This window comes from Passer montanus, unplaced genomic scaffold (assembly GCF_014805655.1).
Source record: "Passer montanus isolate IOZ18808 unplaced genomic scaffold, ASM1480565v1 scaffold11, whole genome shotgun sequence".
Classification (NCBI taxonomy): domain Eukaryota; kingdom Metazoa; phylum Chordata; class Aves; order Passeriformes; family Passeridae; genus Passer; species Passer montanus.
This window is the reverse complement of record NW_024357613.1, coordinates 5,551,397-5,572,667: the sequence shown is the minus strand read 5'-3', so window position 1 is coordinate 5,572,667 and position 21,271 is coordinate 5,551,397. Positions and strand designations below refer to the sequence as shown.

Genomic DNA, 21,271 nt, shown 5'->3' with positions numbered 1-21,271 from the left:
ATCTGTAATAAAGAGAAGCAGTAACATGTTTTATTCTTAAGTGATGGTAATGTAGTGGTAGTGTAGTATGTTATGATAAAGCATCCTGGATATACTTGAAAAATTTTCAAAATATTGTAATTTGTCAGTTTTCATGCAGTAAGATATGGGTTGAGGGTGCAGTCCTGCACGGAAACCCTGTAAAACAGTGACTAGAAGGATCACTCTCACACTCTGCTCCAGTGAATGGGAGAATGTGTAATTTGCTAGAGTTGAGATTAGAGCTGATATTTTGTTGTGTTCAGTGATATGCAGCACTGGATCAGTGTGCTTACAGCTCATGAAGAAGATGGGGTAAGATTCTTTTGATTTATCAATTTCTGGTCATTAGATGAAGATTTACAGCTTCTGAAATCTTTGTGCTAATGGTTTTGCAGTAAAACCTGTTGTCTGCTCACTTCTTGGTCTGACTGCAAAAGAGATGTCTATGTGCATGTAAGTGGGTAATCATATTTTCTTTACTTTTCTTCATAGCTGATGCAGAGAAAAGTGAGGAAATTTGACGGGTTTGAAATAATGCTGGAATAGTATGCAGAGTGTATTTTTTTGCTGTCTGTGGCATATATTGCTGGCTGTGAGGAATGTGTTGATCACATCATGCTCTAGATAATATTTTTGTAATACTGTTTGGTCCTAATTTATTTACATGTTCATTTAAAAAAAGACAATAGTTGCATGGTGTTTGAAATACCATGCAAAATAATGTAATTTAAATAAACTAAGCACAGCTACCAGTAAATAATCTCATCAGTCCTTTAAATTATACTTGCCTGATACTTTGCAATTTTGTTTTCTTTATTTCCTTTGCCTATATTCATAATTCCATGAGTATAGGGAAGTATTCTATCTGACTGCATCAGACCATGAATTAAGTTTATTGTGTTTGATTGTTGTCTTGTAATTTCAGACTATCTTGTAGAACACAGATTTTTCTTAGCCTTTCCATAGTTGTTACGTAACTTCTGCTTGGGTCAGAACAGAAAGCAGTATCATGTCAGAGATAAGGATGAAAAATTTTGTCAGTATGGATTTTTAAATAATAATTGAAATCCAAGTGCTATACTGGTAGCTGATAACTCTTATGGATTTTTAGCTAAATATTCAGTATCAACCTGTGTTTTAGAAATACTTTGTGTTTTGGTTTTTTCATCCCGAGGCACAAAAGAAAAATAACAAATAATAATAAATTAATTTTAAAAAAAAGAAAAATAAAAAAGCTGGTTCAGACCATCTGGAAAAGTTCTCTACAAAAATTTAACAGGTATCATGCTGAATATGATTGAATGACAATACCTGATACCTGTTTAGCAAATATCTGAAAGCAACACCTAGAACTTGAATGGCCTGTATATATTATTAATGGGTTCAAGACACCTTTTTCCCACAAGGAATAGCCCTACTGGTTTAAATTGAGTTCTGTGTAATATTCCTAGGTGGATGTGTTTTGGTATAATGAAAATTCAATTAAAAATATACTCCACTAGTCCATTTTCTCTTCTCTCTAAATTGCAGTTTGGGGTTTTCTGCTCTTTTTAACAAGTTGCATTGCTCTCCAGAAGATACAGCTTAAATTAAAAATATCTTTACCTCCAGATATTACAGTCTGTATTAAGAATATCTATTAATTTGCTTTCAAAACAGAACACTATTTTCATACTATCATCAGAGATGAACTGACAGATTTTGATTTGACAATTATTGAAATTGGTAGAGAGTACCCTTTACACATTTTCAACAGCTTTTAATTGAGGTGATTTATATAGAACATGCTGGACCACACCCTTTAGGAAAGCAACTGAAAGCAGCAGTCAGTGTGTGACAGTACTGCAGTGTGTACTGCTCTGAGTGTAGTGGGTACACAAATACACATCTAAGCTCATCTAGGCTGAGTCCCATGGCTCTCTAGGAGACTGTTTTATTTACAGAGCAAAACTGTAGGAACTGTTCTAGTATATCCAGAATAAGTCATGTGTCTGAGTTTGTCTCAAACTGGACACTGGAAGGGAAGAGTGGGTGCCTGCAGGTCAAGAATTAACAGAATCTTGTCACACCATCACAAGACTCCCTGTGCCAAGAGTGCACAAAATCAAGCTCCTAAATAAAAAGAGAAGCAGAAGTGCTAGCAGTAGATCACAATTAATGTTATGACAGGTTCTGAAGTAAACAGGCTCGAGGAGCCTAAAAAGATCACTAGTCCTGGCTCCAGCACTGATCCAGCTGCTGGGGTGTCCAGGGTCCTGTGGGCACCATCTGGGCTTCATGGAGGTACCTTTTTATAGCTATATTTCCCCACCCTGGAAAGAAGTTTCTTGCTTTCTATACAAATTAGTAATCAGATGCAGATTGTTCTTCCAGACCTTGCTGAAAATAGGTTTGAGGGCTTTGGAGGACTTTGGTAGTCTTGATCCATCTGTACTGGGTCAGCCTTTGATCAGTAGTCCATGGCTCCTTTTATACCTCTGTCCTGTGCTTGAGCTGTACTGTGTTGTGCTTATTTCCAGGAGCCAGAACAAAAAAATTCGTCTGTGCTTGAGCTGTACTGTGTTGTGCTTATTTCCAGGAGCCAGAACGAAAAAATTTGTCAAAAAAATAAAAAAATAAAAAAAATTGCAGCTATATCTCCAATGTTCTCCTTCTCCAGCCACGTTCTTTACCACAACATAACATGTTCTTACCTTGGTTGGCTCCATGGCTATTCAGCTATAGGTGTTTGAGAGACACACATAAGATCCCTTGGCTTCTGGGCTTCTACACTATTATTTCAAATGCTATGTGAATACAGAGTATAATAAATTATAGTCTGTCTCAAATAATTTGCAGTTCTGAAGTAAGTCTGTCTGATCATTGAGAATACTAATTTTAATTTCTAATATCATAATATATTCCTAAAGTGGAATTAAATTTAACACAAATCTTTTCTGCCTGTGGATTGCTGAGATAGCTGACTTTTAAATATTACCTGCACTAGCCAATAATTTCTGGAGAGTACTTGTACCTTTTTGGTGGGTAACAGCAATTAGGAAAACTGAAACTCAGGTCTTGTAAATTTCATTTATAGTCTAATTTTTCCAAGTATTTTAGATACCTGAAGGTGTTAGAGATTAAGAGACTGTATCTGAAATGTTAGAATAAACAGTAATAGAAATGGGTAAGTGGAAAGAGTACCTGTTATCAGTGGTCAGAAAAATCAATCTTCAAAATTGCATCTGTTCACTAAAATTCTCTTTTTGCTTTATGCTTGTTCTTGATTGAGCAAGTGTTATGCATTTAAATTAGTAGGAAGGTAGTCCATTAATCAAGGAAAGTGATTATTCTCATAATATCATTTACTATACCACATTTAAATACTGCGAGCAGTTCTGGGATCAGGCAGAAGGAATTTTCCTAACAGTCACTTTATAATAAGAGAAGCTGATAAAAAGGTGGTGTTCTTTATACTTGGAATCAAGGGAGTTTCTAGCCTGACTTAAAGAAAAAAAAATAGTTGTTATGGTAACTAAACATGGGAATCATTTTCCCAAGAATTTGTGGAATTCTTGTCTTTGTGTGTTTTTGAGACCTGACTGAACAGTCCCTTTTGAAATAACGGACATTGCCCTGAGCGGGATCCTGGCTTATAAAACCTGCTAGGTGAACCTATAACTCTGTGATTTGTGAATATTTATTGCAATAGGCTAAACAGCATGAAACTTATACACATATATAGTACATACAAAAGATTGTTTAAAGGATCCATACCTTAAGATTCTTACACTGGACAACCTAATATCATAGATCATCCTTAAAATGAGGAATAACCGTATTTATCCATAATAAACCAGTATTAATTTTCCTTACTTCATAAGTAGAGAATTCTAAAACTATATGACTCAGATTGCATTGTTTCATTTTCCTAAAGCCATCTTGTATATCTTGTAGGTTGTTTCCTCCTTTTTTTTGCAGCTATGGACAATTCTTCTGTGCTTCAAAATAATATAAAATTCTTAAATAACATAAACCATCAGAACAAAAAGGTAAAACTACCAAGTTATGTTTTCAATTGTTCAGTAATGTCACAATCACTGTAAATAACACTTGAAAATATATATTTAAATAAAAAATATATTTGCTTTGTCTAGGAAACATTATCCTCACATGAAAAAGGTGTTTTCCAATTTAATCTTCAAATAAGCATCTCTCAGCAAGAGAGTGTAAATACCTGCTTCAGTTTCACTGGGTGCTTGGTTTCCAGGTTTTGTTGGATTGACGAAAACATGACATGAAAGATACTTAGATTTTTAATGAGACAGTAAACTTCTGATCTAGTTTTACTGTTAAGTAATAGAAGAATTCAGGTCACAATGTTTAATTAGAAGCCAATCAACATTTTTACACAGCATTATCAGTATTACTTTGGAGATCCAAATGAAACAGTTCTTTGTCAAGTAGACACTTTTAAGATGAGAGGTGCTTTAACATTACATTAAGAGCTTCAAAGTGGAACATTTGATTTTCTGTATTATAATGTGTTTGAAATATTATTGTGAAGAAAATTCTATTTTTCAAAGTGACAGATGAGTTATTCAGATAGCTTTGATTATAAAATGCATCAAAAAGTTCTTTCATAAAGGCTGCCTATCCAAGGGTTTTTAACAGAGTGGCTTTAATGATTTGAGAAATTATGAAAATATGTTAATATTAATTTAATAATTAAAATCTGTAATTTAAAAAATTATTGTGCTGGATTCTTGTGCTAGTTCCATTCTACTGTGTTTTGATTTTCATTTTTTTCACTCAAATGTACATGCATATATTGCCCTTGTATTCATTATCCAAGATTTGAAGACATGATTTAAGCATAAAAGTCCCTCTCAACAGTGTGACTCCAAGTCCAGGCATGGTGATTAAAACTCTTAAATTATTAGAATAACCCTGCACATTGCAATTAAAATTTAAAGTTCTCCAAAAGTACCTTGAGGAAGAGAGAACTGAAAATATTATTTTTTACAAAAGAAATTGTAACAGAGAATAATTTATCTAGACATATTTGCTTGTTTTAGCTACAATTGATAAAATAGCATTTAGGTATGAACTCGTCATAATGCACAGCAATTGCAAAGCCATGAATTAAAACAGATTGATTGTATATAATCTGCTTGTAATCTATTGCCAGACTCAGGCATCTTTCTACTATCTCTGTTCTATCTGTTTTTGAGATAATTAATTAAACTGTCTTTTCCCTTGTGTTTATCTTTTTCTTTTTCTTTTTTTTTTTTTTTTTCTCAGAGCCTGGCCCTGCAAGGTGCTTGTGAGTGTCCCCAGCTTCTTTTGGAAAACCTTTCCAGGGATGCTACTGTGCACCTCACAGGACAGGATGCAATTAGTTTAATTTGCTACAGTACTTTTTTTTCTGTGAATTGTAATGTTTGGTGATTAAAAATGTCACTTTTACTTCTAACTATTTATTTTATGTTATATTCATTATTTGTAATTTTGGTGAGAAAAAAGCATTTTGCCTGTTGTATTTTTTCCTAGTTAATTTCTGTGATTTAACACAAATTAATTTTCTTTCAAGATGCAAAATACTGACAGAGTGGTTATAAGAACCTAATCCTAAACGGAACCAATTGTCTGGAATTCTGTTGGTGTCAATAGAAGAGCAAGTGCTTTGATGTTTGCAGGTGGCACTTGGAAACTTTCAGAGCCAATCTGTATGCAACTTTATCAGTATCAGCAACAGTTAAGAATGTTAATCTTCAGTATTGCTCTTTCTTTTTATATTGTTGTTAAGTAAAATGCAATCACACTGTAAAAACTTTCAATCACTATTTTCTTTATAACCTCTCTTGTTTTTCTTTTTCTTTTGCAGCAGATTTGCTGGATAGACTTTGTAATGACTGCATTTTAAATCTGTTCTCTTTTTTCTGTCAATTACCACAGGTTTAGCCCCTATGAGTGGTATAATCCACATCCTTGCAACCCTGATTCAGACGTGGTGGAAAACAATTTTACCTTACTAAATAGTTTCTGGTTTGGAGTTGGAGCTCTCATGCAGCAAGGTATACGACTCAGTCTGCTCTTTCTGTTGGGCACCATGTCCCACTTTTTGCTGGGGGTAACAGTTCTTGGTGCAAGTCACTTGCATGGGTGCCTCTGTGCATGTAGCCATAAACCAGCTTTTTTATGACTATCCAGTCATTCCCAACACTTTACATATTAGTCTGAACACAGATAAAGAATTTAAGACTTAAGAAAAGTACAGCATAGCCATACAGTTTATTTCCTAAAGAGGAAACCTTAACTGCATAATTAAATGAGTTAATATGTCAATTACCTAAAAACCCTCAATTTAAACAACCTAAAAATGGGTATAGCTTCATCACATAAGACTGTAATGTAAAAATCTATATTTTTTTAAGTTTTGGTCTAGAAACCTTTCAACTACAGAAAGATTTTATCTAGTAGCTAGAACTTATAAAATAAGATAATATAGGAGATTTAATCCTGTCCAGCCATAATTTATATTTTAAAAATCAGAATGACCATTCTTAAAGATTTAAATAAAATATCTATATTCAACAATCCATGCACTGAGAAACTGATGCCATTGCTGACAATAAAATTGGCAGCTGTGTAGTCATATTGCTCAGAGTAAAACCAACATCCAGTTTTAACTATAACTGTCTTAGTAAAATGCTTAAGCACACTCTTAAAATATGTAATTTTCTTGCCATATTCCTCTTATTTTGAAAGCATACCAAATATATAGATCCATAAAAATATATCACCATTTTATTGCCCTTTTCCTTAAGGATTTGAACACAGTCATATAATATCAGACACAGGTGAATAGCACAGGTTCATTTTTTGCTCTGACATTTCACTGGGCTGCATAGTGTAATACAGAAGATTGTTAGTCCTATTAAAGAGCCATTAAAAGGAATGGCTTTTCTTTCTGGAAAAATAACCATTACATATCCCCCCCCAAAAATCATAGAAAATGTTGGCAGGAACAATTACATATTGGTAGAGTTGTTTTAATAGATATACTTGAGCTTGATTTAATGAAGCTTTCCTGTAACAGCAGTAAATATTCTGTCATATATCAGGTTGTAGGCTTAAAAAGCCTCTAATGCCTCAGACAAACATGAATTAATGGGTAAAAAGAAATCAGGATTTCAAATCAGAAATAAAAAATACATCTATAGTTGGCTAAGTGTTTACTATCAACTCAGTTGTCAATATATATATCAAGGAGTTATATAGTTGAAACACAATTACCAAATACATGTTTGTAAGATAATGATTGCTTTTAAGGAAGCTATAAAAAAAATGGATGCTGAATGAAATAAGGTATTTTGAATTCCATTCACAGTTCTCAGGATTGTCAGAACCTCTATCAGTGCTGAGTTTTATGTGTCTTTATGCTTCTATGATGGAAAAAGCAATTTAGATTTTTGTATCATCTTTTTGCGAGAAAAAGGTATTTTAGTCCGTAACATCTAAACATTGTTTTTGAGAATCAAAATAAGAAAAAAACCCCTTCGTTTAAAAAGATGTACTTGGAGGATAATAGTTTTCCTTGAAGGAAAACTAGTTTTTCAGAATTAAGACTGACCCTCTGTCCTTGCCTTCTATTGTTTTACCTTTACTCAGTTCATCCTTTAATAAACCTTAAAGGCACCATTTTAAGGATGCAGTATCAGTCTTGATTTTGATGATTGCTTTAAAAAAAATCTCAAAAACCTAAAGTCATCTAAAAGTAGGGTTTCAGACAATCATGGAAGTTCTCACCTAATAGCAATAACTTTCCTTTAGAAATAATATAGAAACTCTCTTAATACTCATATCAACGTATTAAGTGCTGCTTCTTTACAAAAGATTTGCTTAGTGCTGGAGGATACATGATAGAGGAAACTCATCCATGTCTTGCTGGCACCTCTCACTCCCAGGAAACTGTGGGATATAGTGCTGGACATGACGTTACCTTGGGTACATGACAGTCAGCCCCTGACCAGGCTCTGTTTCATGGGCCCAGGTGGCACTCGCTTTCAGTCCTTGGTAAGGTCCGAGCTCGTGGGAACTGGGGTAACTGCGGCGAATGTCTCCACTCTCCTCTTCTTTCCAGTCCTGTCTGACTTTACTGGTGTTGGTTTTTAAAATTAAATGAGAGCAATTAAAAAGAGTTAATGGTAGTGGGCTTGTTGGGAAATCTCTTAGTGTTATGGTGTCTAAGTGTCTGACTAACAGGGCCTAGGAGCAACTCCATCAGACAGGTACTTTTTTACTTTTTCCCTTGCAGAATTCTAGGCAGAGTCTGGCGCTGGAGTTGGCTGTCATGTCCAAGTCTGTCAGCCTTTTTTGTTTGAAACAGCAAGGGTAAGATGAACTGCAGGGTAAGATGGGCTGTTTTTGAATACAGTAGTCCAGTTACGATACCACTTCTTTTTTTCCTTTTCTTTTGTTTTCTTCCTCCCTCCCTCCCTAGCCTTTCTGTTCTTTTTTTCACATTGAGTTTGGAAGTTTGACATAATCTTTCACCTATATGAAGATGTGTTACCTTGCTGGACCAGTTCCTTAATTAATTCAATATAAGCAAAAATTTAACAGGAATAAAATAGTCCATCTTGCCTTCATTCCATTTTACCCAGGAGATATAAGAGCAAACACAGTAAGCGATTAACAAAAAGGGGTTGTTTCGGTACAATGGTGTAGTGGATATGATGAAACTGTTTCCTTGAAAACAAGTTTCCAGATACTTCTAAAAGACCTTACATAAAGTTCTTAAAATGAAGCTTGAAATTGTTTATTTGACATCATTAGAAATTTTATTTCATTCAATTATAACATTATGGAAAAAAATCCATATATGCTCATTTATAATAAATATTTGTAATTGTATATTACAGTGAATTTAATTTATTCCTATTTTTTGTAATTAGTCACAAGAGGAGTTTATGTGCTTCAATTTGTCTCATTAGGCTCTAAATTTGCATTAAAAATTATGAAAATTACTATACAGTGTCTGTCTCTCCCTCCATTCTTTAGTGCCATGAGCAGGCAACTCCAGCAATGCATTATAATCTATCTTTATCTAGTTTATGCATAGAAGTCCAATATTTTTATTGCTATTCTATTAAATTGAAGTGTGTAGCATAGCCACTCATATTTATATGAAATTGTGGGGCTAAACATAGGGATGGGAGATGTTAATTTTTTTATTTCAACATTTAATAAACTATCCTTTGCAGCAATGCAAATGACAAAACTTAAAAGCATATTTATAATAGATTTAAAATTTTGTTTTTCAGATATGAAATCCTCTATTTCACACCTGGTACCTTCATCAACTGCTTATTTTTTCTGGAAAGCAAGTTGAAGTAACTGCTTTTTTAGTATTTGTATTTTTATATATATGTTTAGAAATTTTAAAATTGCACTGATCACTGAATCTCCCGTTACTATATTTTGATTCCCACAGCTCCAAAAAGCTATGTCTTTATAAATTTAACCAGTTATTTTGCATTTCAGTTGTGACTGTTTGTACAAGCAGTACATCTAAACCTGTAGCTTAAAGATTTTTTTGCACAGTGATTCCATTTCCCCACTGTGGCAAAAAGTGCTGAACACTTATTAATTGTTTTCTGTGCATCCGTTTCACCTTTCTCCCCTGGTTTTCGTTAGGTTCTGAGCTCATGCCTAAAGCCCTCTCCACCAGGATAGTGGGAGGCATTTGGTGGTTTTTCACACTTATCATCATTTCCTCGTACACTGCTAACCTAGCCGCCTTTCTGACAGTGGAACGTATGGAATCCCCTATTGATTCTGCTGACGACTTGGCCAAGCAGACAAAGATAGAGTATGGGGCAGTTGAAGATGGAGCAACCATGACTTTTTTCAAGGTAAGTTTTATATTCTGTTTGAGAAGATGTTATAACCTGATTTTGCGGGGGGGGAAGTTTTGCACCTTGCTGAAGGGCAACTACTACGATTTCTGATGCTGTGAAAAACAAGTGGAAACATTTTTGTTTTGTTTTGTTTTGTTTTGTTTTTTTATTAAAAAGATAGCAAAGGAATCAAATGAAAAATCTCTCACAGAAAAGAAAAAGTCTTTTTGATTATTTTCTATTAATAAATTGAATTTATAATAGTGAAGTACGTGAAGAAAGCTGAGTACTTTCCTCAGATCTGCTATAGCTGTTTACAAGATTAAAATTTGTCATATTAAAACTTAGTTTAATTCGACAGCATTATACCTAAGTGTAGTCTTTACTCAAGAAACACTAAGGATATTAATGGCTGTACTGAGGAAAACTTTTTGGACTTCATAATTTTGAAAAACTTTTGAATGAAATTTTGGGTTCATGTAAAAAGCTCAGATTATCCCAGTTTTTCTGTTCCTCTTAACCTGCTACTAAGATAATTAAATTTGAAATATAGTGAAGTGAGATACTGAATTAGAGGAAAATATTTCTTGTCTTGATTCATCAGGCATTTAAGCAGACTCAAATTAGTGATAAATATTTATGAAAGGAGAGAAGATGGTTTGTTCTCTAACTCCTGATGTTGGATAGCACAGTATCTCAGATCTTCTGGAGAGGTATTTAACAATATTTGCCTGATCTTTGGTAATTTCTGAAGACTTTTTTGGATAGTACAGTCTAGTTTTAAGAATTATTGTGCTATCACCAAAAGCTCTGCTTTGGCTGTCACATTGGCATTTTTAAACAGCAAACTAAGTTCCAAGATAGCTTTTAAACTGGTTCAGAAATTTAAGACTGTGTGCTCAGTTTCTCTCATGAAATTTAAAGAGCACTAGATTTGTTTACATATCAAGGCTAAATAATCTCTATTTCATCTTATGACCATAGACCTTGTACCTAATCAAAGTGTACAAATAGTTTTAATTTAAAAAATAAATAATTTCTAAGGTTTTCTGATTCTGCTTGGAAATAAAAATCATTCAACTCCATTATCTCAGAATGCTTCAGGCTGTTTAACTTAAACCACGCATTGGGAATGTTCTGATCAGAATACTCATTGGAAAAGGAACTGATTAAATTGATAGAAGTAACTAATCAATCAGAGATCTCTTTGTGTCTGGAAATATGTGAAGTAGTTAAAAGTAACAACATTGAAAGTTTAAAGACTGAGTATTTTAAAAGAGTCAAAATTATTTTTGTCTCAAGACATAAAGAATAGAAGGTATTTATTGAACCACCAGAAAACACTATAGGGATTTAACTTAATTTTAGTATGGCAGAAAATTTTGATCTAATTATATTTTACATTCAAACTGTGGACACTGTGGAAATATTAGGAAGCAACTTTAAATTTTTAGTTTTCCTTCTCATCCTTAATTTTCTGATTCACTTTTTTTTTTTTTAATACTTCTAATGTGGGTGTTCTAAATTTCTAAGTACACAGAGACTATTCCTCTTTTTGTGCATTTCTTCCCTCTGCATGTTAATTTAGTACTCCCTTTTCTGCAGAATTATTCCTTTCTGTTCTCTTTTTTCTTCTGTTTATGTTTGTCCAGATATATTTTGTAATTTTCTAATGTATTGTATCCAAGATCTAAAGAGGCATTACGTCTAATGAAGTAACATTTTCACATCCTTCATTGAAGATTTTTAGCTGCAGTTGAATGACCATAGACTTAAAACCTAGACACACAACAGATTTAGGATGTCAGAGCACATAATTTAACATTACTTTTTTTTACATTAATGAATTTTCCTCCTTCACTATGAGTGAAAAAGAGAAACCATAAGAAGACATAGGATTTATTTATTCAAATTAGGGTCAAATTAAAGTTTTGTCTATTGAACACATATATTTTCTGGATTATTGTCATTATTAGCAAGTGTTTTATGACATGAAACTGAACCAATAATTAAGAACTGTTCCAACTTGGAACCAACTGATTTGAAATATTTTTCTGTTTTTTATTATCTCGTCTGGTAGAAAATTGGTTTATATTATTTGCTACTACTTTTAATATTTTTTATTATTAATGGTTATTATTTACCTAATGAAATTATTTTAAACTTAAGCATTAGATGTAGCTACATCCATTCTTGCAGATTATCAATAAGTGAAAATCATGCTCAAACAGGAAAGTAAATGAAAACTATACAATCCCATTTGATTCATTCAGTGTCTGAAGCAATCTCCAGGAGAACATTAGGGTTTTCCTAATATAAATGCTATTCACTAGAGCTGCCTGTGTAAGGAATGTAGTTAATTACATGTGTATTCCATGGAAGATAAACCAAAACATATATGTATATATACAGTCTTTAATCATGAACTTCCTGGCAAAATTAGGTATTTTTGCCTAATGATGTAGAGTTATCAGAAAATAAAGTACTATAATTTTGGTCAACTTAGTATATCTGCATTTGAGTGTTTTTAAAACATACTTCTAGTCAGCAAAAGCTATTACTTCAGGAATGTAATTTTGTTACAAAAAAAAGGATAAATATGCAAGAAAATATTTTAAAATAACACTTTAAGTGGAACTGCATTACAAGGTTCTGCTAGAATTTAATATCTCATAGAGAATGCTAAAAAATACAAAAAGCACTTAAACACACAACTCTGATAAAACAGTTTTAAATTATATATATTATATTCTCTTATATACAGATAACTGAATATCAAGTAGGAAGTGCCATTTTGTATGGCATTAAGGAAAATAATGATGAACTTTTGTGTCCTGTTCTGGTCATCACACTTTGAAAATATGCTTAAAATTGGAAAGGGTTCATTAAAGGTGAAAGAATGACTGTAGGTCTGAAAATAACCATTGCAGTTAGAGACTAAAGATCTGTCTGTTTAATCTGCTGAAGAGAAGGTTAAGAGGTGACTTGATCATGGTTTGCAAGTGCCTTAATGGGAATGAGACTTTTGACAGTAGATGACTCACTAATCTAGCAGAAAAAGGCATAATGAGATCCAATGTTTCATAGCTGAAGTTAGGGAAATTCAGACTAGAAATAAGGTGCATATTTTTAAGAGTGAGAGTCATTAACCACTGGTATAACTTATCTGTGAGTGGGTTGGATTCATCCATCAAAGGCAGCCCTTATGAGGAAGATAGATGCAGCATAGCACAAGCATCTTGTTCTTTTGATTTGGAGGTTACTCAGTGAAAGAGATAGCCTTCATTATACAGGAGATCAGATTAGATTTAAGTAGTACTCTTATACTTCAAAAATCTAAGAGGGTATGAGTTCTGGGGATAGGGGTTGCACAAAGATAATTGAGAGGATAAATTTATCATCTGTGTGTATGTTTATCCTTAGCTACTTTTGTCTTGTTTTAATGAGAGTGGATTGAGTAAAACTATGACACTGTGTTACAACAAGATATAAAGACACCAGATGGTTTGCTAATTTTAAATGAAATTATCATATCTTGGTAATAGTTATTAGTTCCAATCACAGTGAGGCTTGGTAGCTGCCCACATGATTGACAGTAATTTCTGCATACATTTACTATATAGCAGTCCATTGAATTCTTAAAAAATCTTTGGAGCATGGCCAAAGCTGTGTGGTGCTAAAAAAAAGAACCTATTACGAAGTGGAACCTAAATGGACATCAGACAAAAAATCTAACTGCTGGATTAAAATCTCCTGAAGGTAAAATCTTGGATAGTACATGGGATATATGTTGAAAATGCTGTTTCTCTTGTGAGTCAAATATCCTTGTGAAATAGCTTTGATGAAAAAGGAGAATATTATCTTCAGGCTCTTACTAGGTCCTTCATGTCATGCCTCCTCATTCTCTGAGAAACATGAAGTACAACTCTTTCAGAAGCTAGAAAGCATAGGAAAATTTCAGTGTTCTCTCCTCTTAAGATCTGCTTATCTGAGCATGGAAAGGAAATAATTTTACAAGTCCATTATGTGCCTGGAGGGTCTGCTCAGCTAATTCATTCTGAATAATAAAGAAAACTTCACTATTGTCCAAGAATTGGAAGGAAAGATATGCAAAAGTAAGTTCTAAGCCTTAAAGATATGCGAAAGTAAGTTCTTAGCTTTTAGGCTGGGAGTGTCCATTAGCGATACATACTTTGATGTTTCTGAAATTATGGATGTTTTCTTAGTTATGAAATTCTCTTCCTTTCTCTTGGCTGCTATTGTCCCTATTGACTACTTTTAAATTTCAGAAACCTGTTTTTTTTTTCCTGTTTGGAATAAAATAAAAAGCATTTATTATTTTTATGGAAGGTAGTGATCTCACATTAACTGTTCTTGGATTAAAAAACCCAGATTTTTCATTGCCTTTAATTTCTGTGATCTCTCAGGTTGTGTTTCTCACTCGGTTTTTTTGCTGGATAACAATTCTGAAATTAAGAACAATGTTAATTCTACCCAGCTTCTATTTGCACCACACTTCACCCTCACACCCAAAAAACCCTAGTTCAATACATGTATGAGGTCTACAATGTTGAGATATTTATTGTGATGCTGTCAAATGCTTTTGTTTCTCCCATAATTTTTCATATCTGTAACGTTCAATGTCAGAATTTCTTTTTAGGTTTTTGTACAGTACTGGGTACAATGGAATTTTTCTTACTTGTGGTTACTAGGCATCTGCATACCAAATAGTAAAAACCAAACTACTTTTTCATTCTCTAATAGCAGTAAATTAGTGCCCTTACTCCTTTATCACAAATAAAAGGTCTTCTCAGCTCTCTGTGAGATGTATTTTATATTCTAGTTTTGTTGATAAGGAAGCTGAGGCACTAAATAGGATTGCATCTTTTTCAAGATCACTTGGTGAAGGGTAGATAGGAAACTAATTCTGGTGAAAGGTAGACATGGGACTAATTCAGGAAAGCTGACTCACATACCTTAGAATTATCTGGTAGACTGACTATTCTGTTTACCAATTATATTTGCATTTTATTCTTTAGGATCAAGTTTTATACTCCAGCTCTGCTTTTCTACAATATATTTCATTTCTTCCTACGATGCTTTCTCTCTATAATAAAGAGCCATGTTACTCATCTTTTTTAGTAATTTTCTTTTTCCCCATGCCCTCACATTTTACCCTAGCCTCACATTTGTTGCCACCTCTCTGAGGAAATTTAGAGAAGCAAAAATTCAGCACTTTTTGTCTGTCTTCCCCTTCCACATTCTCAGCCTATTTACAGAAATGACATTAAGCTCTACCTATACATAACAAAGTACTAGAAACAATCTCTTAAAGCTGAAGGAAGGAGTTATAGGGGAATTTTCCCACTGCTTGCAACTGGAGTACAAATGACAGATTCTCTGACATAAACAGAGGAAACAGCAGCAAGAATAAAGGTTTTAATGTCATTCATTTGTTGTGTGTGAGGTTGGCATTGATGTGCTCAAAGCCAGTACAAATCCTGTGGGAATTTCAAGTCTGGGTTTGAACACTAATAATTTGTAATAAACAAATGATATTTGTTTAACAAGTAAAGATGCAGTACAAACACATGGGTGTATACACACAGAGGACCTTTAGTTTAATGCTTCAAATAAAACACCATGAAGTTTGGCAGTGTGTATTAATTATTTGGTGCAATTATTGCAAGTCAAAGATGAGAGAAGTACCACTTATGAGTTTCTCAAATATCCAGTGACTGACAGCGACTAATGGAAAATAATCTTTTCAGTCACAGCTTCCATGTACTAATTTTGATAAGCATGAAAAAAAAGTGTAGCAGATGCAACAGATACATGTTCAGTTTGATTTAATAATATTTCACGTTATAGAAAAGTTGCATTTTGATGTAACAAATACGGACTTGTCCTTGCCTGAAAAAACATGTGGTACATGTCACTAAAAAGGGACTTGAATATAAATGCTATACAAACATTTTTTTTTTCTTTTTGATCATGCTGGTTTGGACCTAACTGCTAGAAAAACCTACAGCTGAAATGCATCATTTCCTCTTTGCCATGATTCCCTCTTTGCAAGAACACTACTTAGTAAACCATTGCTTCTTTTAATGTAAAAAAAAAACCAAACCAAACAAACCCAAAAAAACTCAAACAAACAAAAAACCCAACAAACAAACCAAAGCAGATATAGTTGTAAATCTCTGAAACAAGGTCTGTGGTCACTTCACACACCCAAAAAAACTCAAACAAACAAAAAAACCCAACAAACAAACAAAAGCAGATATAGTTGTAAATCTCTAAAACAAGGTCTGTGATCACTTCACACAGTTACAAGAACTAAATCTGCAATAGCAGAGCCTGTGAGAGTGAGATAAAGGCTTTGTCCACATATCTTAAAGCATCTCTGCCTCACTGAGTTCTACTTATTTTTGTAAAAGATCAGGGAAGTTAGGCAATGGTAGGTAGGTTCTATGATACATTAACACAGACTATAACAAGAAGAGCAGTTCATTTGAATTCTATGTAGAAGAAATTACAATAAATTTGGTACCATTAAGTTCTATGGGGTGAACTGTTTTTCTTTTGAATTTGAAGGCAGAAAGCAGAACAAATTCACAGAAAGTGCTTCATTCTAAGTAACTTTCTAGTTATGGGGACAATGGTTTAATGCTGTCTTGACCCTTACAGTGATTATTATTCCTACAGTAAATAAGAGCAGATGTTTGGCTTTGTGTTGCATTTCAGTGCTGTGTCATGAAACTAAAAATAGATGGAATGCAACAGAAATTCACTATCTTTTCACTCTCATATTTGCTCCCCCACCCATGACTTTTCCCTTCCCTTTCTCCTTTCCCTGTTTCTCATTTCTTATACCCTTCAGTAAGGACTGAAAAAGATAAGCATGACTAATCAACTTTTCATTTCTACAAAGATTATTCTATGTATCCAGATAGTAAGTACTCTTAATAAACTGCTGGATTATGCTTGGTTATACTTAAAAACTATAGGATTCATATTTATCATTTACATTTGTCTCAGGCTACAGCTCTTAGAAATAGATGAAATGTGTAGAAATGCCATTTGATGTCCTCTCAAGGAAAAAAAAAATAACCTTCCAGTGAAAACAAAAGTAGACATTCACAATAATTAAAATATTGAAAGAAACCATTAAGATATAAATTGGGTCCCCACTAGTTATTTTTGAAATTATGTCTAAGAGAGACATCAAAAATAAATGAAAAGTTGGCATTATGAAAATTCTAGTTTCTCTTTGAATCAATTAAACATTTCCATAACTCAGTTTCTGCCTTACCAAAAGTCTAGAGAAGGGAAGAAGTGTTGTGTTGATGTCCCCATTGAACTCTCAGATGGTCTACCTTGTGGTCCTATAAGTATTTCAGAGTATTATTATTATACAGAGGCACAATTAACATACAAACAAGAAGCTGGCATTTGCATCATTTTTCAAAATTGCATCCAACAATATGCATTAATTAGTGTGTATGCATTAATGACTCATACTGTAGGTACACGGTGGAGGTGATCTGAATAAAATCGATCATTCTCAGTGTATAAGGTATGATAAAATATAGCAAGATCAAATTCCCAGTTGGATAGAAATATGGGATACAAGAAATCGGAGCCCAGACTGGGTAAAAAATAACAACTTTATGTTTTTTTTAGAAAGTCAAACCTGATATGCATATGTTACCCAAACCACAGTTTGAGTCTGAAATTGTGTCAGGATTATTTATCAGCAAAAGACAAGAATTTTTATTAAATGTAGATAATTCAGAGGGGTGTAATAATCTAGACATTTGAAAAATAACTTTGTAGTTAAGAGAAACCCACTCTGCCTCTTTTTTTGGAGAATATACAGATATGCCACAGCAGACAACAATCACAGAATCGCAAATTAGGGATGGTTAGAAGGGACCATAGTGGGTCACCTGGTGCAACCTCCCTGCCTAAAACAGAGTCATCCTAGAGCACATTGCATGGAATTGTGTCCAAACAGTTCTTGAACGTCTCCAGTGAGAGAAACTCCTACAACCTCTCTGGACAACCTGTTCCAGTGCTTACTCATTCACACAGTACATAATTTTTTCCTCATATTCAGATGGAACTTTCTGTGCATCTGTGTCTGCCCATTGCCTGTTGTGCTGCTGCTGGGCAGCACTGAGCAAAACCTGGCTCCATCCTCCTGACATCCCCCTTCAGATAGACACTTACTTACATGGATGTTGTACCATCTCCTTCATCTCTTCACGAGGCCGAACAGGCCCAGCTCCCTCAGCCACTCCTCATAAGAGAGATACTCCAGACCGTTGCTGATCTTTGTAGCTCTCCTCTGGATTTGTTCCAGCAGCATCCTGTCTCTCTTATACTGAGGAGGCCAGAACTGGTCACAGCACTCCAGATTTGGCCTCACTAAGGTTGAGTAGAGGGCCAGGATCACCTCCTTCAACCTGCTGGCAGTGCTTTACCTAATACATCCCAAAATACCATTTGCTTTCCTTTAAAGTCAGATGGAGCTTAATCACCACTAATTGATGCAAATTGCTTTTCTCAATAGCTTTTTTATTTTGTTTTGTTTTGTTTTAAGCCAGTTCAACTCCAAGTTGTCCAACCTCTTCTCCTACCTTCAGCCTCAAGCACTGTTGACTTAGGTCTGTGGCAAGTCAACCCAGCTATCTCATCCAGCTGCAAATGAACATTTTTTGTTGTTGCATTTTTATTTTTCAGTTGTGAAGAAAACTGTTCTAGCTGCTAGATAGGGCAGAGTGTCATTACATGGCAGGGCAGTCTCATATCATCCTGCTAAATGTGAAATAGGAATCCACACCCTTTGGGAAGTGAGTTATGTCGCCTAGACAATTTAAAGTGTGACAATGAGAAAAATCAACAACACTGAAATTTCTGATGCTTACAATATACGTTTTCTTTATGTACTAATGTAGGTTTTGTCTTAACCGGTAACCCATTTTGCTTCCTTTCCCTTACCTGATGGTCTTCACTTTCTGGCCCCTTCAGGGCCTGTAATGGCTGCTGACAGGATCAGTTGTAAGAGAATTACTGATCTCTGAGTTCTCATCACAAGTTTAGTTGCAAGGCTTTTTCCTCAGAAATGCATAACCTAATTGCTCTCTCTCCTTATCACCTTTCTCTCCTCCTGCTGTTTTCCTCAGGAGGTAGGGTGAGAACACTTCTCTTTTTTTCTTCTCTTTTCAGCTTTTTTCCCCTTTATGTTTGTCTTCAGATCTTGAGCAAGGTGAGAAAGCGACCTGAACCAGATCATAAAGAAACCTTTAACTGCAAACAGCATTCTGTATGAAAGACATAATTCAGAGACAGGGTTTGTTTAGGAAATTCAGAGTACATCTGAACATTTTTAACTATCAGAGTCTAAAAAAAATTGCCTTGCTCTTCAAAGCAAATAGATCTGTCACCAAGTAGCCATGTAAAGTTTGCCAGATTTGATCTATGACTCATCCTGGGAATGCTATTCAGAAGCAATTCTCTGGAGTGAACGGGCCCTTGGTTCAGCTATTTTTTTTTGTGAGCTCCTGCCATATGAGTAACCTTCAGTGTTGAATTTCTGCCCACTAAAACATCCTGAGATCCTCTGTTCATTAGCAGAGGTGAGCTCTTAGTTCTGCCTGTCAATTTACATATCATAGCACTGAGGTGTTGCCCAACTACATTAGCATTGCTTTGTGTACAAAAATATTTTCAGTGCCAAAATTGCCCCAGACATCACCTAAAGTCTTATTATGCTGATGAATTTCTTCTCCAGATTTATTAATTCTCCAAACAGAGTGCCTGTTGAGATTGATTAAACCATCCCTTTTGCAATAGATCTATGGTAATAATTATGTAATTATGCAAGCTTTTTGCCTCTTAGGCATTTTTCTTTATCCATGCATTAATTGAACTTGTATTTAATGTATTAAAGATCCTTAATCTGCACAATATACTTGACTAGTTTATAAAAAAAAACATACTAAAGTACGCTTTAGAATCACAGAATAACAGAGTTGTTTAGGTTGGAGAAGAGCTCTGAGTCCAACCATTAACCTAACACTACCAAGTCCACCACAAATCCATGTCCTTAAGAACCTCATGTGCATGTCTTTTAAATACCTCCAGGGATTATAACATAATCACTGCCTTGGGCAGCCTGTTCCAATTATTGACAGTCCTTTCCAGGAAGAAATTTTTACTAATATCCTGTCTTACTGTGACAAAATTTGAGGTAATTTCCTCTCATCCTGTTGCATGTTACTTTGAGAAGAGACTACTTACCTTGCTACAACCTCTTTTCAGGTAGTTGTAGTGAATTTACACAAAAGTGTCCCCTGTGGCTCCTGTTCTTCAGGATAAATACCCCCTCTCCCTCAGCTGATCCTTACAAGACCTGTGCTCCAGACCCTTCACCAACTCTGTTGTCCTTCTCTGGATATCCCGGCACCTTCATTTTCTTTATGGTAATAAAGGGGTTCAGAACTGGATACTGGTTTCGAGGTGTGGGCTCATCAGTGCCAATTACAGGAGGACAATTACTGTCCTGGTCCTGCTGAACACACTGTTGCTGATGCAGGTTGGGATGCCATTGGCCTTCTTGGCCCCCTGGACAAGCCACTGCTGGCTCGTATACAGCCAGTTTCCAACCAACATCCCCATGTCCTTTTCTGCTGGGAAGCTTTCTGGAGTAGTAGTGGCTGCTCTGCCCACAGCCTGTAGCTTTGCATGGGGTTGTGATCCAAGTGCAAGATCCAGCAACTGGCCTTGCTGAACATCATGCACTTGGCTTCAGCCCATCAATCCATCCTGTTCTTATCCCTCTCTGGAGCCTTTCTATCCTCCAGCAGTTCAACACTCCCGAGCAACTTGGTGTCCTCTGCAAACTGACTGAGGTTGCATTTGATCTCCTAATCCACATAATTGATAAAAATGTTTAACAGGACTCGGGCCAGTACTGAGCCCTGGAGAGTACCAGTAGTGACAAGCTGCCAAAGGATAGTATATTACTCTATTCATCAGTCTTTAGGCTCAGCCATCCAGACATTTTTTTATCCAGCAAAGAGTATACCTGTCCAAGCCATGAGCAGCCAGTAATCTGAAAGAGATATTGAAAAGCAATTTGCAAGCAAAATTCAGATAAGTTATCATGTGAGCTATTCAGATAAGTTATCATGTGGTTTGAAGGAAATGTGATAATTTTTACTATATATACTATTAGCAAACTATTATTTATTATCAAAGGATATAACTAACCTTAAAATATTTTTTTGCAGATCTTTGCATTTGAAAACTGAAATCTGTTACCTCTCAACAAACTGTAAAAAATGGCAAATATTATGGAG

General features: G+C 34.7%; 1 protein-coding gene across 4 annotated transcripts in view; it reads left to right on the top strand.

The window, feature by feature from the left end:
* GRIK2 (glutamate ionotropic receptor kainate type subunit 2) overlaps positions 1 to 21,271 on the top strand; it is a 358,568-nt gene that overhangs the window by 260,750 nt on the left and 76,547 nt on the right. For 3 of the 4 annotated variants that reach the window (XM_039728175.1, XM_039728197.1, XM_039728182.1), the window contains 2 exons: positions 5,959 to 6,077; positions 9,703 to 9,920. In XM_039728175.1, coding sequence (XP_039584109.1) covers positions 5,959 to 6,077; positions 9,703 to 9,920 — 337 coding nt within the window. The remainder of the gene's footprint in view (positions 1 to 5,958; positions 6,078 to 9,702; positions 9,921 to 21,271) is intronic. The other variant, XM_039728189.1, reaches the window with a different exon arrangement.